The 24040-nt window shown below is 54.1% G+C and overlaps 1 protein-coding gene across 1 annotated transcript in view; it reads left to right on the forward strand.

Annotated features, from left to right (window-relative positions):
• Positions 1–5633: 5633 nt before the first annotated feature.
• Positions 5634–24040, forward strand: part of TMEM63C (transmembrane protein 63C) — a gene marked incomplete at both ends in the record, with an annotated part of 32741 nt that continues 14334 nt past the window's right edge. The window contains 11 exons of the mRNA XM_081290623.1: positions 5634–5783; positions 6264–6343; positions 6764–6845; positions 10837–10874; positions 17446–17588; positions 18999–19047; positions 20237–20345; positions 21564–21637; positions 22620–22700; positions 22801–22927; positions 23446–23579. Of these exons, the coding sequence (XP_081146749.1) occupies positions 5634–5783; positions 6264–6343; positions 6764–6845; positions 10837–10874; positions 17446–17588; positions 18999–19047; positions 20237–20345; positions 21564–21637; positions 22620–22700; positions 22801–22927; positions 23446–23579 (1067 nt within the window). The remainder of the gene's footprint in view (positions 5784–6263; positions 6344–6763; positions 6846–10836; positions 10875–17445; positions 17589–18998; positions 19048–20236; positions 20346–21563; positions 21638–22619; positions 22701–22800; positions 22928–23445; positions 23580–24040) is intronic.

The following is a 24040-nucleotide window of genomic DNA, read 5'->3' on the forward strand; positions in this document are numbered from 1 at the left end:
ACTGTTGAAATCTTAGGCTGGTGGTCCTCGATCTTAGGCTGGTGGTCCTCAGTCTTGGCTGCACCCGAGAACTGACTGAGGGGTCTCACTCTTAATGTCTGAGAGGGGCGAGTATCCGCTGATTTCAGTGCCCTGCCAGACTGAGGGGTCATAACAGCCCTGAGCACAGGGATCCAGAAAAGTCAAGTTCTCACCCCTTCCGCAGCCTTCGGCAGGTCTCTGAGCTGCTGGGAATTCACTTTGTTCATATGTGAAGTTGGGCAGAGCTTGGCTGTGGAGCTTGGGGATGGTTTGGAGCAAGGAAAGGGCTCACTGATACTTAGAGGATTCATGACCATCAGCAAGGCAGGTGTGGGAGGCCATGAACCAGAACCTCTCAGGCCAGTAAAACCCTGCCTACCCCTCCCAGTACAGCTCCCAGCAGCCACAGGGAGTGTAAGCTGATGTCCTGGAGTGGAGGGGATGGGGAGCAGATCCAGAGAAGAGGAGGCAGCAAGGGGTGCCCTGGCCAGGAACTCCTGCTTGTGGAAGTCCAGAATCATGGGAGATACTCCTTCTCATTGTTAACAAACAGATGATACTTCGTTGAAGATACTGAAAGGGCCAGATGGTCGGGGGGTGGAGCTCACGGGCCCTGGGCAGTGCTGGGAGAAGGAGCCTAATGGCCCTAGGTCCAGTCTGGATCCCTGACTGGGCCCACCATGCTCCCACTGTGTGAAAGGTTGGGAAGGCTGTGCCCCTGAACCAGGCCTCAAGCCAGCTCTTCCCCTTCCTCTGCCCTCACCCAGCACTGCCTTGCAGCAGAGGCTCCAGGGTCCAGGGGGACAGCAAAGCTGCCTGGGTTTGAGGGTCAACTCCACCACTTACTAGCACTATGACCTTGGCCTGGTTGTTTAACCTTGTGGGCCTTAATTTTCTCCTTCATCTCAGGATGATTCTAGTGCCCTAGGATATTTATGATGATTAAGTGAAGTCATTTTTAAATGGAAAACGTGTAGTCCACAGTGAATGCTCAGTAAAGTCTTCACTATTGATAAAACCAGCCCCTCCGCAGGGCCCTCCATATTCCGGAACCATCCTGGAGACTTGAGCACTCGGCCTTCAGATGTCCAGCTGATCTGGAAGGAGAAGGAGAGGGCAAAGTGTTGGCCTCTAGCTTGTTAGAACAGCAGTTGGAGAAACCAGGCAAGGCCTGGAAGCCTGGTAGCCAGGGCCAATGGGCTGGGAAGTCAGAAAAATAGCAAGTTCTTCTTGAAGCCTTCACCCAATTGCAAGGAAAGCTTAGCTCAAGCCCAGAGCTACAAAGCATCCAGCTTTGGGCATGAGAGTCCAAATGGTGCAGAAATGGGAAAGAGATCTGCAGCTCTGGAGGAGATCTGAGGATCCTGACCCACCAACCAGCATCAGCCTCATCCCCCTGCCCCTCCTAGGCCCCAAAGCAAGACTGACATTTGTTTTTTGGGCCCAGAAAGAACAGAGACAATGGCTGCCTGGTGGCTACAGTTTGAGAGACAGCAGACTGTCTATCCCATCTCCACAGCTGTCCTCCTACCTGCCTCCTCCGAAGGAGCCTAGGGATCATCCAGTCACCAACATCTCACAAATACACTGATGACGGTGACGATGGCCCTGGCTAATCTTGTGCACTTGTGTATTTCTCAAGCATTGTTCAGAGGACTTTATATGAATTATCTCATTTCCTCTCCATGTTAACCCTGGGAGACAGTATTATTATCACTCTCACTTTCCAGATCCAGGATCTGAAGTTCAGGGGGGTGAAATCACTCTCCATGGTCATACAGCTAGCAAGAGTGGGTGTAGGATTGAAGTCCACACAGCCTGACTTCAGACAGCCCAATTCTCCCCCACTGCTTCTCCCAAAAGCCTTTGTCCCCTGTTGTGAAGATGATACCCAAAGAGAGACATTCTCTGACCCCGCCACTTCAGGCCATGTTGGTGCCCCTGTCTTGTGTACCTGAAGCACCCTCGGGTTTCTGGTTTTCTTTTTCCTGTGCTCTTAGCTCTTCCTTCAGGAAGAAGGCAGGTCTGGGGATGGCGCAGGGTGCAGAGGAAGGCTGGGTGCTGCTCGGGGTTTCCATGGTAACAGCTTCCCTTATTACCATCTCTGCCTGCTGCCTGAGAGAGCTAAAAGGGGAAGTGAGGTGGGAGAGGGTGAAATCCTCTTTTCCTCTCCCTCCCTCACCACCTGAAGCCTGGTGGCCAGGCTGGACTGAAACCCTGCACCCCACCAACTTGCTGGACTGACTCCCTACTTCCCATGCTGACGGCCCTCCCAGGCAGAATGGTAGCCTGGGCCAAGAGCCATCCTCTCCCCTCTCCCTCTCCTAAGGGCTCTGAACTCCCTGAGGAAGACCTCATAGGTCTACACAGATCCTGGCAAGAGTAGATACTCAATAAGTTCTTGTTGAACAGATCGATGGATGGACAGACAGATGGACAGACAGACAGATGGACAGACAAACCAGTGACCCATCCTACACTTCCTCCAAATGCTATGCTCCATCTCCCCTCTGTCTTTACCAGTGTGGGTCTGTCTGTCCACCCGCCCCTCCCCCCCACCACACAGTGCTCACACCTGCACCTTCCCATCTCAGCTTGGAGATCACTTCGCCAAAATTCAAAAATTTTGCTCTTCAAAAGACATCATCAGGAAATGAAAAGACAAGTAGCCGACTGGAAGGATCAGTTTGCAAAACTTGCATCTGCCAAAGGGTGGGCTTCTGAGCACCAACAGCAGAAAGAGGTTCTGTGGAATGAAGCTGCCCAATAAGGACTTCCTTTGGGTCCTTAAGTTTGATGATCTCTTCACCACATTTGTTCTTTTACAGCAACCCGACAGCTGAGTGGCACTTCCACTCCTGACTTGGACCTTTCCAGGGAAAACCGACAGGTAGGGAAAGTCTCTCCACAAGTTGCATCACCAGCTGCCTTGGTGCGGGCTCCCCCTGGTGGCCACTGGCGGGACTGTAGTTTACTGCTGGAGCTGATGTAGCCAGGCTCAGGTGACTGCTTCAAGGCGCCTGTTCCCAGGCAGCGCCCTGTTGCTATATTCTGATGCTTGGGAAGGAGGCTTACCACTTAGAGTGCACATGTTCAATGCAAAATTTTATAAGTTTCCATTTGGCTAACCATGTTAGTGAGTTCATCAGCGACCTGGGGTAGAGACAATAAGACCCGGTGCAGCCTCCACTGCTCCCTAGAAGAGAGGAGCAGGAAGTGGGACAACTTAGAAAGATGGGCAGCAGGAGACTCCCTGTTCTTGTTAGATGCCAATCCAAAAAGTAGGAATGCAAGAAGTTTTCTTGTTCTCCTCCCTTTACCAGGACTAATCTCATTGTACCCTCCATCTCTATTTTTGTGAGTGAGCCCAAGGACACCCAGGTTCCCAGGCCACCTTCCTTCCCTCTCCACCCCCACCTCCCCATCCTCCCCAACTCCCGAGATCATTGCACTGTGCCCCCGGAAATCCACATCCGCTTCTCATTTGGCAAGTCTCTGTGGGCTGCTCCTGTGACCCAGGCATCGTTCTGATACATCTCCACTCCCTGGCTCCTCTGGACAGCCCTGTGAAGTAGGCATCAGCAGCTCTCACCATCCCCATTTGACGGATGAATTAAGTGAGGCATGGGGAACTGGAGGACCTTGCTCAAGGTCCCCAGTGAGCAAGTGTGAGAGCTGAGATCAGTGTGGAGGGGCCCTAAAGTACAGACGCCCTCAGCCTCTTCACTTTCTTTGAAACCTCAACTCCCCTGGACCGGCCTCTCACGGAGCGGCTGTGTCTCCCCCCAACACCGCTGCCAAAGGGCGGAGAGACTTCGTTATTACTTCTCTGAAACTCTTCTTCCTCTCTTCCCCTAATGCTCCTGTATTGGATCCGTGGGGGTCAGCCTAGGTATACCACTGACCCACTTCACTATGGTCATCGACTGCTGCCCTCACTGGCCCCCACCTTGAGCCCCTCTCTTCCCTCTGCGTCTCTCCTTCTGTGATCCGGGCCCTTGCCCCTGAGAGACATCTGGATGCTGGTAGCCTCTGTTGCACACTTGTGTCTCCTTTCTCTTCCGAGCTGCACACTTGGCATCCATCTGCCCGTTCCACATCTCCCCAGCATGAGCCCCTGACCACCCACCCGCCCTCGGCTCTCCTCGCCCTGCTATTCTCGTCTTTTCTATCAATGACTGCAATTCCATTTTTCCAGGCTGAGGCTAGAAACCTTAGACATCTTTGATTCCTCTATTCCCTCAAATTCTCCATCCAGTGTGTACCAGCACATCTTCAGGCTCCAGGTTCCATGTATCTGACCCTTCCCACCACCTCCGCTGCCCCGGCCCAGCTCAGGCTGCCGTTTTCTGCCTGGACCCTGACTGCCCTCTCTGTTCTCAGCCATAGTGATCCCTTTAAAACCTAGGTTACTTTCATGCCACTCCTCGGCTCAACGCCGCCCCCATCCGTCTCCCCTGTCCATCCACAGGTCTGTCTGTCTTCCCTCAACTCCCTGGGCCAGCTCTCACCCAGGGCCTTCGTCTCTGCCTGATGTGGGCTTTTCAACACGCTTTCTGTCCTCCAGACCTCGGTCAAGGGCCACCCTCTAGCCAGGCCTTCACTGACCCCTCCCTGCCCATTCCTCCCCACTAGACTCCTACAAGGAAGGGCTTTTTATCTCTTGGGTTCACTGTGAATCACCAGCCTCAGATCTGGCACAAAGCAGTTGCTCATCAAATATTTGAAGGAAGGAATGAGGAGGCTTCTCCTCTTGAATGGGAATAGTGAGGCTCCAGGGGAAGGGGAGGCCTGGAGCCAAAATAAAAGCTCCTGAGAGTGCAGAGCAGTCCTGCAGATTGGTTCAGGCAATGATCGGGTGCCTCCGGTTTCACCCACTCTTTTCCACACTCTTATCCATGGCTGGAAAGTACGGATGCCTGTGACTACCCCTCTGCATTTGAGTCTTACCAAGATGCCCAGCCTCTCTGGATGGGCTGTGGACCCCGGTAGGTGCTGATCGCCCCGGTTCCCAGGCATGTTTGTAAGATATAGGGACCTTTCCCAAGTTACTGTTCTGTGTTGGGCACACTGCATCCTTCAGGCCCAGAAACTGGATCAGAGAATTGCAAAGGATAGAGGTGATCGACAGCAAGCCCCATCTGCTTGGGCATCCTGTGAACACGTGGTGTATTTTCCAACTTGAACTTTTCCACTCTGGGGTCTGAGCTTGCCTTGGTGAAATGCATCACTTTATATATAAGCAGAGCTTCACCAAGGAATGATAAGGAGACCTCTTGGGATTTGCATTTTACAACTCTTTTTCTTAAGGGATCAAGCTGGTACACAATAACTCCCCCAGGGCCCTTGAGCTATTCTGTCATCTGGGTTGGAGGCAGCAGCTAGCTAACAGGACAAGGCTTGTGCCATCTTATGGGCTGGACTTCCTGCCTGTCCAGCATTTCCAGGCTTGGAACTGGTCCCTGGCTCTGATGTGCCCCAGGCCCAGCGTGTCCAGTGTACTCAGGGATCATGACCCCAGTTCCCCCAGCATGCCCCTGTGTCTTGCAGAGTGAGCCACAGTCTTTGTGTGTGAAGGGGAGACCCCTGTGTTGCCCAGGGAGCCGACCAGGATGTCCGCCCCAATGGAGCCCCTGAGCAGCCATGAGAGGATACGCAACATGACATACAGCGAGTGCTTCCAGTCTCGGAGCACCGTCCTCCAGGGGCAGCCGTTTGGGGGGATCCCCACTGTGCTGTTCCTCAACGTCATCTTGTGGATGGTGAGTCTGGGTGCTAGGGGGGCGCACCATGAGGTGGCCGCTGGCCTGGGCTGTTGAACTGAGGATACAGCAGGGGCCCCCATTGTCCAGTGGATGCTAGCCAGGGATGCGGGCTACCTGGATGTCATCCTACCTGGGGTGGCTCAGACGGGCGAGCCTCAGGGAAGAATGCAACAGAGCAGGCAGAATTCCTGGAGTTATCATCAATGCTTCGTTGTCCAAAGTCCATCTGGTGGCCACCCCTTGGGCCTTGCTTCCTTCCCCTTGCTGAGGACTTTACCACTGCTCTCCACACACTAACAACTTTTAGCACCCACTCCATTTCAGGAAGCTCCAGGGTACCAGGAATGCGGGGTTCACAGGGCTCCATCCCTGACAGAACTCACCATCTGGTGGGGGAGCATCCTGGGGACTTCAGGGATAGGAATGCAGGGGACTGCCCAGGGGAAGGGTCCCCTTATTGCTTTTCCGGTCCTGTAGCTCGTCCTCGTGGTTTATTCCTTCCTCCGGAAGGCTGCATGGGACTACGGGCGCCTGGCTCTGCTGATCCACAATGACAGGTGAGGAGGGCTGGGGTCACAGTGGGTGAGCTCCTTGCGCCCTTGGGAGGGAATGTGCTGTGGAAACCAAGATGCAGCTGTGCCCTGGGCTGGCGCTGCAGCAGGTGGTCCTGTCACCCCTCCCCTGCCCGTGTTCTGCCCCTCCTTGCAGGAAGGGGACTTGGTGGGCAGCCATCTCTGGGCACAGGGCCACGTTTTTTCTCTGGTCTCAGACTGTCATGTGGCTAATTCCCAAGGTGCATGGTGCCCCTGGCCACAGGAGTGATGCGGTCTGTACCCAGAGATCATCTTTGAAGCCTGCCTTCTCCTGGGTAGGAGTGGCCAGCAGCCCACAGCCCAGGGAGAGGAGAGGAAGCAGAAGAGATGTCTGAGGGCTTTTTTTCTCAATTCCATGTTCCTGTCACCCTTTCTGACTGGCAGCCTGACCTCGCTGATCTATGGGGAGCAGAGTGAGAAGTCATCGCCCTCAGAGATTTCCTTGGAGATGGAGCGCAGGGACAAGGTGAGTGCTGAGAGCCAGCTGGTGGCAAGGATCCTGACCCTGGGCAGGTGGTCATGGTGAGGGCAGGAGGGAGCAGGACTGGGCAGAGGATTGCAGCCAGCTGGCCTCCACTACTCCGCAGTGTAACTTTGGCCAATTCCTCAGCCTTCCCAGATCCCTCAGAAAGGTGGACCACACCTTCCCCCAGAGTGCCAAGAAATCTCAGCCTATTATAATACCTTAGATTTTTTAAAATGAATTTTTCTTCTTTTCTCAAACCTCTCTTCTCCCTGCCCTTCTCTCCACCCCCAAGGACTCACCTCCCATGTCACATAGAAGATTCTAGCAGTCAGGAGGCAGCTCCCACAGTCCCCCCCCCTTCCCTGGGGGTCCCATATTCTCCTTCCTTTCCTTCCTGTGGAACCAGTCCACCACCTGAACGTGTCCGTACTTCCAGCCAGGTGCCAGGGAGCACCCGCAGTGCGCCAGCCCCTGGTCTGGGAATGGGGAGCCAGCAGGGAACACCACAGACCACGTCCCACCTCTGGCAGGTCCTTCCAGGCTGCAGACACCCAGCCAGATGCCTGTGGGGAGGGAATGGGTGTGCAGCGGAAAAGCCTGGAACCATCTGGCAGCCATAGGAGGGGGCTGTGTTGCAGCTGGCAGCCAGGGATGGATTCGGCAGAAGGAGACATCTGAGTGGAGACCTGGTCAGTGGGAGGGAGCCAAGAGGACTTCTGGTGCCCTTCACAGCTCCAGCTGCCTGTGTGCCCCCAGCCCACCTCAGCTGGCCTCCTTGCCACCACCCACAACCCCGCCCATGGGGCATTTACCCTCTCATTCCTTCTGAGCCCCAAGGCTACAGTGGTCCTCTGCACAAAGTCCAATAGCCTTTCCTTATCTTACCCCACGTCAGAATGCCCGGGTCCTACAGGCTTCTTCCTCCTTCCGGTTGCTTCTGTGATATCATGCTTTGGGGGTTTCTTCCCCCTCTGTCTCCTTTGCAGGCTCCTCCTTCACACCTGGAGTCCCCCCAGCTGATCCCAAACCTTCTCCTTCTCACCCTCTCCTGAGCAATGACATCCACACTCACAGCTTCCTGGGCTGTCGCCACACTGAGACCTCTAAGTTCTATCTCCATCTAATTCTGTCTCCCGATGGCCTTGAAAATGGCCCCACCTGGATACTGTCCAGGCATTTCGAATTCAGTATGCCCAAAACATTCCACAGTAAGCCTCCGCCCACCAGTTCCTAGCCTCTGTCCGAGATCCCGTCATCTGCCTCTCTCACTTTCCCCCGGGCCCCTGCTGTGATCCATTTGCCCATTTGCCCATTCGGTAGCTTTTACCTTCCAGTGTTTCTCTCCATCCCTCCGGCTGCCCCCATCCAGACTTCAACCAGTCTCTCTTTGGATGGCCAGAGCAGCTCAACCACCCTTAGGTCCTACTTCCCCCTACTCATCCATTTCCCACCTGCATCCTAGTCATCCCCATGAAGGGGGACACGGAATGTCCTGTGTGACTCCTCAGTATTGTCCTGATGCTCTGGCAGTAAGTTGCAGGTGCCTTGCCCTGGCCTGGTGGTTTGGTCTCTTTCCCCACTGTCCAGCCTGTCTCTCTTCTCAACACCCCCAGCCCCAGCCATATCAGTCACCCTTTAAGCCTCAAGAGAGCGTCGTCCCTCCCATGCTCTCCCCTCGCCCTTTCCCAGGTGGCTGTTCTCTGTCACCCCATCCTTTGTTTAGATTTCAGACCAGGCAGCAAATCCCCAGGGACCCAGACCTTTTGATGTATGCACATAGAAAATGCAGGTTTTCTTTTACTTCCGTAACTCTGTCTAGCATGACCGGCTTCTGCACCAGCAAGCAGTCCTGAATGTCTGCCCACCCCAGTGAGATCAGGCAGGAGCTTGGCCTTGCTTCCCACCAGGCCCCAAATCCAATCCAGCCAGCTGCATGATTCACCTCTGATACAGGGCATGATTCACCTCTGATACAGGATTGTTGCTTGTGCTAAGCCAGATGGCAGAACCATATTCCTACCCCGATCGCCCCTGCAAGAGACCAGGCCCTCTACTTGCCTGGATCTGTCCCATTCAAACTATGAAGCCTCTAATAAGTTACTTCATTTCTTGGAGGCCTCGAGGTGGAGCGAGGACATTACACCTGCCTTACAAGGTGTTAATACCTTTAGACGCATCATTTTTTTTTTTTTGCTTTGTTGTTCTTACAATGACCAAAGGACTACTATTATTATTTTTTAATATCTGAGATGGTAAGCCATGATGGCAGCAGTGCAGAGGAGAGCAATTCAATTAAACCAGGAGAGAGGGGGAGCCGCTGGGTGGTTTATGCCTTCAGAGGGATATAAGGGAACATGTGTTTGCACGCGTGTGTGCACGCGCACGTAAACATACTGGAGAGACAGATGTATCCACCCGCCCAGGCTCCCCACCTACACAATTTCAAGGGCACATCAGACACTCTTCTCACACATCCTCTGCCTTTTCATGGACCATCTATCTGTCCTCTGTGTATGACAGTTCATGTCCTCGCAGGTGCCTTGGATGCACCTGTGCACCTGTTGTGGAAGAGGCAGAAACACCCTTTCCTTCCCGGGAAGGTGTGTTCTCGACTGTTGGTGTAATGAGGGCCACATCTTGCTTCCAGGGTGGGCAGTGGACAAGGACTCTCCATGTGGGGGGAGGGGTGCCTGGACCTCTCAGCCCACATTTTATCTAGCAGTCACCCCCTCCCTGGGGACATTCACTATTACTGCTGTGCCCTTTTCATTGCCCTGACTCATACCAGGGTATCTGCCTTATTGTGGCTCCCCAGAACATGGCTAGGAAAATTGTGTCCCTGCAGTGGACACCCCCATGATTGGCCAGTCAACCTGACACAGGGAGAGGACCTGGAAGGTGGCCTTATGTGAGGGAGCAGAGGATTTTCTTCTGTTTCTATTTCTTTTGACTGCCCTTGTTGCTTCCTTTTGGGAAAAATCCCCTTCCAGAAGACTGTCCACCTGATACCACTGGTTACTGGTGACGAGTCCTGCTCCCTCACAAGTTGAAGTTTAACATGAGAGAAGCAGGCCGAGGCAGGCATAGGAAGCAGGGTTTGCTTAAAAACGGGTAACACAGACTCCTCCCGGAAGAGAGAAGGGGGCCATTGTTGGTATCCCAAGAAGTGAGGGTTTTTTGCCCTTTTTTGTGTGTCTCAGGCTTCCTTTGTTCTCCTGCTCTCTCCCCCTTATCTCTCTCCTTCCTGCTTATGTGAGTAGGCCCAGGAGAGCTCAGGTGGGGTGGCCAAAAGGTGAGAAGCAGGTGAATGGGGGAAGGGCCAGATGGAGCAGCCCAGGACACATTAATTAACTACTTTTATAACTCCAGGAAGGGAGGGACAATTCCTGGGACAGGTTAACTTGGCATCAGGTTGGAGCAGGGGCAGGTTATCTTGGTAAGGGTGGAGGAAGGGCTCTGAAGGCATTTCAGTCCCTCAGGGGGCAGTCTGCAACCTCCCAGACCCACTCCAGTTGGCCTCCTTGATCCAGCCTGACTTGATTTACCTGTCTATACTGACTGCCTGTCTAAATCTGGCTTCACCTCCAGTGGGCCTGCCTGGCCACCTAAATGGGCCCATGAAGGGTTGTCACCTTGTCTGAAGTTTTGATGGGCCCCTGGGATCCCAGAGGGAAACATGGCCCCTGGAGGGCCGACTTCCAGAAGGAAGCAAGGAAGGACAGACGGAAAGCTGCAGATGAACTCCTAAGAGGCCCTTCTCCCCTCCGTCCTGGGCCCTCCTTTCAAGTCCCGTTCCCGGTATCAGGATGACAGGGGTGTCCACTCGCTTCTGGGTGGACATTTCCCTCAGCAGTCACCCCTAATTCCCTGGAGGGAGGAGGTCCTTACTGGACACAGCTGTGCCTGCCCAGGATCACCCATGGCTGCCTGGGCCCTGGGCAGACGGGCAGGGCCTGGCTCCTCTCACTGTTCTCTTCTCTCCTTTCCCCAGGGCTTCTGCTCCTGGCTCTTCAACAGCTTGACCATGAAGTAAGTGCCTACGCTCTGAACCTGGGACAGCCCTGCCTTGGGGGTGGGAGGGTGGAGATGTGGATTAGCCCCCCTGGTGGGATGCCAGGCCTGAGCTCTGACCCCCAACCCACCCCAGCTCCTGACTCCCCAGAGGCAGGTGGAGGTCACTTTCCCAGGTTACAACTGATGAATGGGAATGGACATAGCCCACTGCCTATGTCACCTGAGTCCTCAGGAAGGACCTTGTATAAGAGCTGAGCCATGATTCCCATGCATATAAAATGATTCTATGAACCCCATGCCAGGAGACCCTTTCCACATGCTATTTGCCTGTTTTCTGTGCACGCCATGCATCATTTTTATCAAGAGGAAGCAAACACACCGAGAGAAGGGTGGACAGACTCCCTCCCTCTGTGCCCTCGATACATCTGCTTTCTTGATTCCCCACACCAGCCCGGCACTTCAGCCGAGCAGTTGCTGACCAGGACTTTATTCCCTTGGTGCCTGTATAAGCATGCACAGGCAAGCGCATGCGCACGCAAAAGCACAGACACACTCCCCAGGCAAGCCCGTGTGCACACAGCCCCACCTGCTTGTGCTCAGAGCCCTGCAAAATCCTGGCTCTACTGAATATCTCCTCCCATCCGTCCTGCCCACCCTGTCCTTCAAACCCCTATTCCAGGGAACTTCCTTGCCTGGTGACGCCAGGGCACAGCTTTGCTGTTCCTGGCGGCCACAGGCACTGGGGCTTCTCTGCAGAAGCTGGCATGACTCTTTCTTCATGCACCACCTCCACGCCCACCAATCATGGTTAGCCTCTCAGGGTTTGCTGTCACAAGACCCCCGCCCCAGGAGCCACCAGGGCACTTCTGTTTCTCCAGACCTAAAAGGCCCTTGGGGTGCACAGGGAACCCCAACTGGGCCTAGGACCAGTGGCCTCTGGTATTTGACCTCCAGCTCCACTGCTGGGGGCTCCCCGTGGCCTTGGCCTGCAGCATTCCTTCCCCATCCGTCATATTCCCAGGGAAGCAAAGCAGCTCCTTTGTGAGTGGGTCAAACACCAGCCTTTCTACTTGTAGCTACCTGTGGGTGAGTAGGGGGAGACTTTTATATTGCCCCCCCCCCTCTCCTTTTCCCACTGCCCACTCTCTAGTTTTGCTTGGTTAATTTGTTAGACATGCACAAGCCAAGTTAAGTAAGTTTTCATTAAGAGGAACATGAAAGTCTACCTCCAGTCTTCCACAGAAGTAACCCCTGTCAACAGTTTCATATTACCTTTTACGTGCATTCACTGTTTTTTAATTTTTAAAATAACTTGCAATGTGTATTGGTCCATTTCTAGTTACTCTGATGAAATACTTAAGGCTTGATAATTTGTAGAGAAAAGAGGTCTCTTGTGCTTAATGGTCTGGAGTTCCAGGGCATGTCGCCAGCATCACCTTGGCTTATGGTGAATGCCACCTGCCAAAACAAGATCCCACTGCAAGACAGGAAGCCAGAGAGCAAGTCAGGAGTCAGGTTCAGCCCCTCTTTCTTTCTTTCTTTCATTTTTAAAATTTTTATTTATTTGTTTAGTGGTGCTGAGCACCCAACTCAGGGCCTCCTGTATGCTAACCACGTGCCCTACCACTGAGCCACACGCCCTGCCCTAAGCTCAGGCTCTTACAATAACTCACTCTTGCAAGAACTAACTTCAGGGTCCCACAGAACTACCTTCTGAAAGCAGGGCCCCCAAAATGACCCAAGGGGACCTCCCACTAGGTCCTGTGTCTTAAAGGTCCCATCACCTATTAACATTGCTACAGCGGAGAACAAGTATTGCCGCAGTCTGGCTGGGCACAATTCAGGAGCCACTTGTCAAAAGAAACGAACTTTATTTTTAGAACACACACACACACACCGCACCACACAGCTCTTCAGGAATTCCCTCAGAGCCCAACTGCCACCACCGGCTTCCCACAAGCCTCTCAACACCCCCCCCCCCACTCCTCCTGCTCTTGAGGCTGATTGGCTGGGTCGTGTGGGCGGAGCCAAATAAAAGTCCCCCAATGAGCAGCTCCTTGGTCTGAAAGGGTGGGGAAACAGCCCAATGAGCATCGCCACAGAGGAGCCAATCAGCTGGCAGCTGGAAGTTTGCTGGGGCCCCCTTTAAGTTTGCTGGGGCCTCTGAGGCTGTGGCTCTCAACAAAGTATCTCACCCAGGACCCCTTGGGGGACAAATCCCATCCAAACCATGGCAGTGTGTATGGACATTTGGAGCTCGTTTCCCTCGAGGCCGTGTCGGCTGGTTCTAGGTTCCTGAGCTTAGCAAATTTGTGACTGAGAGGTCAGGCTTGATGGCAAAATGGCCAGTCCCTTGCATGGGTCAGAGGGAAGGAAAATTGGGATGAAGGCGTCCACCCATGCTGACCACATCCTCTGGTGTGGGAGAAAAGGAACCCCTGGAGGTGGCCTGAGGCTGACTTCCTGGATTTTCCCCACTGCCCACTGACATGTCACAGGGTGAGACAGTGTCCGTGTCGTGGGGAAGCAGGACACAGGCGAAACCTAACAGACGCCACGTGGTGGGTGTCTCTGCGACTCTGTGGTGTGCATGAGTGTGGAATGAAAGACTGAGTCACCCAGCTGTTGCCCATCTGCATGTGCGTACCCGGACCTGCAGGTCAGCGGGGAAGCCAGTGCATACAGCTGAGCGTGTGCTTCCCCCATTCCCGCCCCACCACGAGTCCTATCAGAGAGACCCCTCCACAGGGGACACCTCTCTCCTATCGTGGCAGGAGGCAGGAAGGGGGAGCATTGCACCCGCATCCTATAGCAAACAGTGTCATACATGACAGTGAAAGTATTCACTGAGCAGGGGCAGGTCAGCCAGAGTTCCAGGGCTCACAGCCCGTGCAGTCTACCTGGAGAAACAAGGTGAATGAGACTCTTTCCTCATTCACAATAGAGAGGCTATAATTTGCCATGCAAAAGGGGTATTTGGGGAAAAGAGGTTGAAATCTAACTGTGGGGCTCAAAAAGTGTAGTTTTGCGCTGGGTCTTGAAGGATGGGAAGAAATGAGTAGAGGGCACATCAGAAATAAAGGTGCAGTGGCACACGCCTATAATCCCAGTGGCTCAGGAGGCTGAGGCAGGAGGACTGCAGGCTCAAGGCCAGCCTCAGTAATTTAGCAAGACTATAAGCAACCTAGTTGAAATCATGTCTCAAAATAAAAACTAACTAAATAAAAAGGGCTGGGGATGTGACTCAGTGGTTGAGCACGCTTGGGTTCAATCCCTGGTACCAAAAAATAAATAAAGGACTCTGTGAGCAAAGGATTGGGGCAGAGATACATAGGGAGTGTCTGGAAATGGTAAATCTTTTGGTGGGATACAGGAAGAGGGCGAGGAGAAGGTTGTACCAGAAGGATCAGCTGGGATTGTGACTGCCATACCAAGAAGCTTGGGCCTTCATCTAGTTGCAGTAGAGACCCAGTTACTGTTTTTGAGCTGGAAATCCAAGATGAGATCTGTATGGGAGTATATTTAGGGTTGAAAATGCCCAAAGTCAAGGCGAGCAGCTAAGGAGGCTATTCCAGTGATCCAGGAAGGATGTGATGGTGGCCCAGACTGGGGCAGTGACCAGTGAAACAATGGTGGAGAGGACAGGGGGAGGGAGGTGGTGGGGCTGCAATCGATTGGTGAAGAAGGGTGGGAGAGAGGAATTGAGGTCTGACTTCCGGGGAGGTCGGTAACAGTGTAGGCAAGAGAGGAAACAGTGGCCAGAGCAAGCCCGTGAATGCGCCAACAGGCTTTTGAAAAAGAACGGGGCCAAGGCTCAGAGCAGGGGGTTTGGACTTGGAAGACAGATGTCGCAGCCAGGAGCAAATGGGTTACCCAGGAAGGTGAGATCAGCAAAGGCCAAGAGAGAGCCCTGCTGAGCCAGGAGGAGGAAGGGCGTCCTGTAGCCTGGGATCACTGGAGTCCAGCCAGGACGAGGCTCCAGGGCAGGTGTGGCCAGCAACCTCCAGTGTACAGAGCCTGAGAGGAATGAGACCTGCAGCGAGGACGTTGGCCTGGGTGACTGAGTCTCTGTTGGGAGGGCACTTTGGGACCTCTCCGAGGTGTTCAAGAGGTGGGTGAGGAGGGAATGGAGATGTTGAGAGAACTAGAGGGGAAGCCGGGCAGGGCGTGGATGCTTGAGGAGCTGTTTGGTTTATTTTTAGAGGAAGCAGTGTGCCTGGTTGTAGGTAAAGGGAAGATGTGTGTGTGGGTGTAGAGAGAGTGGGATGGTAAAGAGGAAGAGAAGGGCCATCGAGACAGCGAGTCTCCAGAAAGGGGAGAGAGGAAGAGAGGAGAGCAGCGACGGAGAACTAATGGTAGTAGCAAGGGCAAGTGTCCTAGTGGGTGGCACTTTAAAGAATGAGCCCAGTGGCGAGGGCAGGACCTCCTGGCCCTCTGCTCTCCACCTGGAGACTCTCTCAGACCTCCCACTCCTCAGAATTTTCTGTGGAAAGACAAATCCCCGGCCTGCAGCAAGACACCTGCTGTGCCCTCCGTCCAGCCTTCCCATGGTCCTCAGCCACCCATTCCTAGGGCTTAATCCTCCAGTTCAGCAGAAGGAAGTGTTTTAGCTGCTCAGAAATAAATAATTTTTTTAAAATCAGGAGCTCTAAATAATTCCATAAATGGAATGATTGAAGATGTTCTTTTCATCATAATGTTTAAAAATAAATCTGAACTCTGGACTGGATGCTAGACGCTTCGTACAACCCACCTGTCTGACAGAGAGGCCAGGGTGGGAGTCCAGGGTGCATGCACCCATGGAGTGGGGGGCCCAGAGGGGGCTGGGCACGAACGAGAGCTCTGTAGATGGAGGCCACTGTTGCCAGTATGTTAAACAGATGGGAAAGGCTTACGACAAAATGTGAAGCTGAAGAGCAGTTCATCAGATGCTCTGACCGTAAGCAGCCTGTTTGGGTTGCTAAGGACACAGTACCGCAGACTGAGCAAGTCAGAAAGGAAAGAGATTCACTCTGCCTCCTAGTTCTGGTCCAAGGTCAGAGGACAAGGGACTGCATCTGGTGATGGCCTTCCTGCTGGCAAGAATCCCAAGGCTACACAGGGCGTCACATGGCAACAGACAGGGAGCAGGTGTGTTCGTGTGTGTCTGTGTGTGTGTGTGTGCTGTGGTCTCTTTCCTTACAAAGCCACCAGGATCCAACCATGGGGCTCCACCCTGATGGCCTTATTTAATCTATCACTCCCACCTCCGAACACCAGAGCAGGGTAAAGCTTCACCCTCTTACCACCTCACCACGGGGACGAGTATGCAAGGGGCTAGACCCTGTTCAAACCATCGCAGTCACCAAGGAAAACCAGCACCACAGGAAACCAAAGGAAATTAACCAAAATCCTGAATAGTCACTGTTTTAAGTTTGATGAGATTGTCAGCAAATTATTTTCTTAGTATTTCCCAAAGTTATCATGAGCATGTGTTGCTTTTATGTTTTTTAACCAAAGCGTAACACACGTGCACGCACACACACACACATACACACAAATGCACAAAAATTAAATATGCAGCTTATTATACAGTGCAACGCCTACGCCACCAGGACCACCCTGATCCAGAATCAGAACACCCAGAAGCCCCCTCCTGCTCCTTTCCAATCCCCTGTCTCCTCCCTCCTCTCTGAGGGTCGCTGGTATTCTGACTTCTAATGTATAGTTTAGTATTACCCTTTTTTGAACTTAATATATTAAATCATACAGTAGCTGTTATTTGTAGGTGGTGTCTTTCACTCAGCGTTGTGTCTGTGAGGTTCAGCTACAGGTGATTCATTTTTAACAGCGTATAGTGTTTCACTGTGTGTGTGTAACAATTCTTGTGTCCATCCCATCTCTGAGAGACATTTAAGATGTTTCTAGTTGGGGATGTCACAAATGTCACACATCTGTGATATTCTTTTTTTTTTTTTTAAGAGAGATTGTGAGAGAGGAGAGAGAGAGAGAGAGAGAGAGAGAGAATTTTTTTAATATTTATTTTTAGTTCTTGGCGGACACAACATCTTTGTTTGTATGTGGTGCTGAGGATCGAACCCGGGCCGCACGCATGCCAGGCAAGCGCGCTACTGCTTGAGCCACATCCCCAGCCCCCATCTGTGATATTCTTACACATGTCTCTGGAGCACATGTCATGTGTTTCTGTAGGGTATAAACCTAGGAGGGGAGCTGTGGGATCCCAGGTTGTGCGTGTGTAGAATTTCCATAGATAAGGCCGACCTGCGGTCTTCAGGGTCTTCAGTGCACATCTGCTACAGGGCCCCTCTCTCTGTAAAACCCAGTGACATGCACTTAGGGACACCAGATGCCTAGAGAAGAAGGGCAGTGTTCCCCCAGGAAAAGAAAAAGGGGCTATTGGAAGTGTAGGTGAGGGGCAGAGGGCTTGCCTCGCGTGCACAAGGCCCTGGGTGGGACCCTGTGGGAAAGGAGGGGTGGGGAGAAGGCAAGGAAAGCAAAAACCTAGGGGGAGTGGGACGGTCATCCTCCTGCAGTGCTCACCTGAGCTGTGGCTCCTAAGGAACGCCTCCATCTGTGTCTCTTCCAGGAACCAGGATCTAATTAACAAGTGTGGGGACGACGCGCGCATCTACATGATGTTCCAGTACCACCTCATCATCTTCGTGCTCATCCTCTGCCTCCCCTCCTTGGGTGTCATTCTGCCCATCAACTACACTGGCACTGTCCTGGGTAGGCGGGGATCAGCAGGCTGGTGGCCCTGGGCCACTAGATCCAAGGGGCAGCCTGGCAGGCGGGACTGAGACTGAGCCTTGGGGGGTAGAGACCTGGATTTTAACCGTCCTCTGGAAGGTGGCTGCTGGGTGACCCTAACAAGCTGTGCTTCTGTGCTCCCCGGGGAGACAGGAGATGGGTCCTTCTTTGCTGGAGCCAGGACCCGGCATGGAGCACGTGTGGAGGGTCAGCCGAGTCCGGAACCAAGTGTTTACCCGTGATCCCACACACCCCTAGACAGGTGTTCATGGAGGCCCTTTCAGGACATGTGACCACTTCAGAAGTCCCTGTACTTGACCTAACCCTGGGACCCCTACGCCAATCCTGCCCCATGGACACAGCATGGTCACCCCAGCATCTGTCTCAGAGGTTCTCTGCTCACACTCAGCCTATTGGGCTGAATAGCATCCAGAGGGAGGGCTTGGCTTCAAAGCCCTTCAAAATCTTGGCTCCCCTGGATTTGCTCCGCAGAAAATACCTTTGCTCAAGCTAACAATTTATTTAACCTTCTATTTGGCAAATCAGTCTTCCCAGGCCTCAGTTTCCTTGCTGTCTTAGGCATTGGGAGATAATGTCAAGTGCCTAGCACAGCGCCTGATACACAGCAGGGGCTCAGGGGAGAGCAGCAGCAATTCCCTTAGAACTACAGGACAGACAGAGCTGTAGGGAGGACGAACAACCGGCTGGTGTCTAACAGCACCTGAAATGCCCAGGTGTCAACCACCTGTCCCTGGATGCCTCAGTTTCCATCTCTTTCTTAGACAGATGTGGACCTTGGTATGGTGTGGCACATCAGAGTGTCCATGACACCAGATCCCACCATGAGCATGACTAACACAACTCCTGTCTTTCCAGATTCTCCAGATTCTAAGAGCTGCCATGTGGGCAATGAGAGTATCATGCAGGATTTTTAGATACATTTTGCAAAACTTGAAGGTGTCTGAAATGACAACCTAACATGTTTAGCCAGAAGGATTTACTGTGTTCAAACGAGGCAGCATCCCATTGTTTGGGGGGAGGGGTTCTTGTGATTGTTGCCTGGGTTGCTGATCTCATCACTTGCTCGTGGCTGGACAGTTGGTTCCTTTGACCAGCATTTACTTGGTGTCTATTATGTGCCAGTGTGGCCTTGGGATGCCCCCAAAATATCTGGTCCTGATTTATGCATAAGAGCTTCCATCAGCACTGCCTGGGGGGAGGATATTTGTGTTGGAAACTGGGAACGAACCCTGGGGAATCAGTAGGAAGAAGGGGATGTCGGCAGGCACCTCTAGGCCCTGGGCGTTCATCGGGGAACCTTGAATTCTGCACTCTGCCTCCAGAGGCTGAAGAGCTGGGCCAGAGGTGAGCACCTTTCTTCTCTTTCAGACTGGAATAGCCATTTCGCACGGACCACCATTGTCAATGTCTCCACAGAGTAGGTACCTGATCTTCTGACCTCCCATTCTCCTGGCTGGGCACTGAGGGGAGGGGGGGCCAGTGTGTCCGTCCACAAGAGGGGCACCGTGGTGCTAGCAAGAGAGGCCTGGTGTCCTTGGAATCCAGATCCCAAGTGGGACACCAGAAGTCACAGTCTCTTGGTGGGCAGGGCTCTGTGCCCCAACATCTCTCTTTGTCATAAGTAGAACTACCCAAAGTGGCCACTCGTGAGGCCTGAAGGACTTTAGTATGTCCAGCTCCCAAGAGGCAGAGACCCTCTTGGTCTAAGATGTGGCCTCCCTGATCATTCGGGGTTCAATTCCGCCCTCGTCGGATGGAGTGAACCCTGAACCTGTCAGTCTCCCCGTCCAGTCCATGGAGAGACTAAGGGATCACGTGGTGGTTGGCACCTACCTCTGCCACCCGCTGACCCTGGGCCTCAGGCTCTGGAGTCTCATAAGAATATGCACCTACAAAACTCAGGCCCGTTCTGGACCTGGCTCCGAGTGAGCACTTGACAGTGTTAGCCCTTCCTCCAGAGCCAGGCCCCTGGCCACCACTGCCACCCCCTTTAGGGTGTCTGAGAGTAGGGACTCCAAGAAGTTGGTCTGGAGGATCTGAGGACATAGTGGTGGCTGGAGGGGGTCTGGGAACACCTGTCAGAAGGGCTAGAGTGGCCGGGGGGCCAGGGTGGGAGGAGCTGGGCGGAAGCTGCTTAGCAGCCAGTGTGAGCAGTTTCATGGCTCAGCAAACAGGTGGGCAGGGCCGGGCAGGAGGGGCGAGCGGGGCGGGGAGCAGGCCCGTGGGGATCTGGGGACACTGTGGTGGTGGGTCTGGGGACATTGGGGGGTCTGGGGACTCTATGGTGGTGGTTCTGGGGACACTGTGGTGGAGGGGGTATGTCTGGAGATACTGTGGTGGGGGTTATCTGGGGACTTTATGGGGGAGTCTGGGGATAGTGTGGTAGTGAGGTCTGGGGACACTGTGGGGGTGTCTGGAGACACTTTGGGGGGTCTGGGGATACTGTGTGGAGGGGTCAGGGGACACTGGGAGTGTCCGGGGAGACTGTGGTGGTCTGCGGTCACTGGGAGTGTCTGGGGAGACCATGGTGGTCTGGGGAGCCCGTGGTGGCCTGGGGACACAGGGCTGGGGCCGTGGCCAGCTCTCACGGCCTTCTCCCTGCGCAGGAGCAGGCTCCTGTGGCTGCACAGCCTCTTCGCCTTCGTCTACTTTCTCACCAACTTCCTCTTCATGGCTCACCACTGCTTGGGCTTTGTGCCCAAGAAGAACCAACAGGTGAGCAGGTGAAGAGCCCCTCCCCACTGGCCCTTCCAAGCGGGCCTCAGAGAAGGCCCAGCTCGGCGCACCCCAGGGGACTGACCTCCTGAGCAGGCGCACACCCCTCCTCGCAGCCGGGTGGCCTGGGCCTGCTCCCCGCCCCGCTCACCCCTCCTGCCCGGCCCTGCCCACCTGTTTGCTGAGCCACTGAAACTGCTCACACCGGCTGCTAAGCAGCTTCCGCCTAGCTCCTCCCACCCTGGCCCCTCGGCCACTCTAGCCCTTCTCCAAGGCCCCTGGACCTCGCATCCACAAACCAAAGAGTAACAAACACTGGGATGCACAGGAGCCTCCATCCTTAGTGGTCAGGGTCCCCTGCTGCCCACTCCAGCTGTGCCCAGGACTTTCCTTCCCCTCTCTGAGGTCACAGGCCTCCCCAGTCTCCTTGCAGAGTCTTGCTGTGTTCATTTTTTGTTACTGTTCACCTGAGATAATCGACTTAAAAAGAAGAAAGGTTTATGTAGCTCACAGTTTTAGAAGTTCCAGTCCATGGTCAGCAGGTCCCGTGGCTTTGGGCTTGGGTCCAGGCAGCATGTCGTGGTGGGAGCATGTAGCAGAAAAGGCTGTTCACCACGTGGTATCGGGGAAACAAAAAGAAGAGGAGCCTGGAGTCCCAGTGTCACCTCCTGTGACTAAGACTTTCCACTTATCCCCACTTCTTAAAGGTTTCCATTGGCTCCCGATAGCACTAAGCCTTTAGCACATGCAGGACATTCCCTATCCAAGCTATAGCACCTGCCCTTGTCCCAGCTCCCCTGTCCCTTCTAATTTTAGGGGGTTCCATGGTGATGTGAGACTTTCTGCTGGAATTGGGGAGGGGGTTTGCAGGGAGATCTGGATTCACTATGGAGCTGCATATGTTCTGACCCTCCCCCGGGCCCTGTCTGCAGGTTTCTCCCTTTCCCTCCCTCCAATCAGCCGTCTGTGGCAGGGGCCCAACAGCTGTGGCCCAGAGAATGAGAGAGGCACAGTTTGCTGACCTCAGGGCTGTGGGCTCAGCTGGCACACCAAGGCAAAGAAACTGGCACTTGCTTACTTAGCAAGGAGGTCCTTGGCATCAGGCCGCCTGGTGTGAGCAGAAGGCCTGCTCCCCGGGACTCTAGGTCACCCAGAAACCAGACATCTGGAGTTCCTGTGCAAGCTGAGTCTTCTCTGTCCATTTGCCCTCCCACCTAGGTCACAAGGACACTAATGATCACCTATGTGCCCACGGACATCCAAGACCCAGAGATGGTTAGCAAGCATTTCCAGTAAGTGGGGTGCATTGCCTCCACCCGTATCCCTACCTGGGTCCTCCTGTGGGTCTGAGTTAGTTAGCTGGTGGCCTTCCCTGGCCTCGGCTCAGAATCAACTTTCCAAAATAGAGAGAAGCCCCAGGGCTGGATCCGGGTTTCAGAAGCCAGGGACTTCCTACATGGCTGGGTAGGAAGTAGGAGGTTTTTTGTTTTGTTTTGTTTTGCTTCGGGGGGTATACCAGGGATTGAACTCAGAGGCACACAACTACCCATCCACATCCCCAGCCCTATTTTGTATTTTATTTAGAGACAGGATCTCACTGAGTTGCTTAGAGCCTCACTTTTTATTTTTAAATGTCTTCTTCGTAATTTTATTTATTTATTTTTATGTGCTGCTGAGGATCAAACCCAGCGCCTCACTCGTGAGAGGCAAGCACTCCACCGCTGAGCCACAACCCCAGCCCCAGTGCCTCACTTTTTGCTGGGGCTGGCTTTGAACTTGCCATCCACCTGCCTCAGTCCCGAACCTCTGGGATTACAGGTGTGTGCCCGCACACCTAGTTAGAGATGTTAATTTTCCTTTTTCTTATGGCTCCAGCTACTGAGTCCAAGGAGACCCTGCGCCATAGGTGCCCAGGGCTCAGCATCTTGAGACCTCTTTGGTGACTTCAAGTTCCTATCCCCAGATACCCTGTCCTCTGAGTCCTCTGAGTCCACTATCTTTCATGAGCAGCTCTTTCCTGGTCCTCAGTGGTTGAGGCTCTGCCCTGAGCCACATTCTGGGTCATGTAGGAAGGATGTGGTAATCCTCCGATTACCAGAATTCAAATCCCAAAAGTAGTTTGGCCTTAGAAGCGAGAATGGATTCTCCCACCAGAAAAAGTGGGCATGCCAGGCAGCTGGGCCGTGTGCAGCCTGTGGGCGGCCATGCTGGGCAGGGTGAGGGCAGCACCTCCTAGCCCCCCAGCTGGCTCAGCATCTGTGTGCGTGTCTGCAGTGAGGCCTATCCAGGCTGCGTGGTGACCAGGGTCCACTTCTGCTATGACGTCAGGACGCTGATCGACTTGGATGATCAGAGGTGAGGCTGCAGCAGCTCCTGTCGGAATCTGGGCTGGGGTGCGGAGGAGGACGGGCCTCCACTGACGGGAAGCTCTTCCCCCATGGCCCACCTCTGACAGGCGCCATGCCATGCGGGGCCGGCTCTACTACACGGCCAAGGCCAAGAAGACTGGGGGCAAGATCATGATCAGGATTCATCCCTGCTCCCGCCTGTGCTTCTGCAGGTGCTGCACCTGCTTCAAGGAGGTAACCAGCAGGGGTGTCGGGTGGTAGGGAGGGGCCAGGGCCCTGGGTCCAGGCTGTCCCTTGCTCATACCCTTGGGCCTCCCAGGCCCTGTTGGGGTCTTGCCCCCGTGTTCTGGTGCTCCCTGGAGGAGCTTTCTCTTGTCTCCCTTCCGCTACTGGACAGAGGTCCAGCGAGAACACCGAAGGCTTCCAAAGAGATAGGGGAGACACCTGTCCCCGCTTTGTCCCCCAATCACGGGTTTTGAGACTTGGACTCCTGCTTCAGGGCAGAACTGGACCCCCAACCAGACCAGAAAGACTCCCCCTCCCCTGGCAAAGCTGCACGTTGTACTGTCTCTGTGCTGCAGCCAAGTCTGAAGCACCCCTCTGCCCCCGCTGCACCCCACTGTCCCGGGGCCTCAGGCAGGGAGTGCAAGGCAGAGCCAGCCCCTGGTGTTCTAGAGGTGACTTGGAACCCCGCTCCTGGGTGCCTTCCTGGGATTCTGGCCCCCGGCTCTGAGGGCTGCCTCTCGCCCCAGGTAGATGCAGAGCAGTATTACAGTGAGCTGGAGGAGCAGCTGACGGACGAGTTCAACGCCGAGCTCAACCGCGTCCGGCTGAAGCGTCTCGACCTGATCTTCGTCACCTTCCAGGACTCCAGGATGGCAAAGAAGTAAGTGCCACATGGTAGCCTCAGCCCCAGCCCAGCCCTGAGGTGAGCGTCTCCTGAGAGAGCCCCCACATTTTGACCTGACTGCCCTGCTCCTCACAGGGGCCACTATCTTGATTTCCAGGGCTTGGCCCTTCCCACGTCCCCCAGCTCCCAGGGCTCTTTAGGGGTGCCTAGGCACTGGGCTCCTTACTCCACATGTCCTCATTTCAGTACAGAGGTGGTCACCATAGCCTTTGCCTCTTCTGGGTCTTGCCAAGAATGACAGCCATTTTACCCTCTTTGTAAACACATCACCCTCTCCCTCACCACTACGCTTTGGGAGAGATAAGCCCGCCTTGCCCTTTCTCCTCTCTGCCATAGGCATCCTGATATTCATAGCCCTGTAGCCACCCCCATAGCCACCCCGCTCTTCTGTCCTAGCCTCTGGCAGTCCCACCTCATTAAGAAGTGAACTAAGTTCA

The sequence above is a fragment of the Spermophilus citellus genome, assembly GCF_964194105.1.
Source record: "Spermophilus citellus genome assembly, chromosome: 4".
NCBI classification, from domain to species: domain Eukaryota; kingdom Metazoa; phylum Chordata; class Mammalia; order Rodentia; family Sciuridae; genus Spermophilus; species Spermophilus citellus.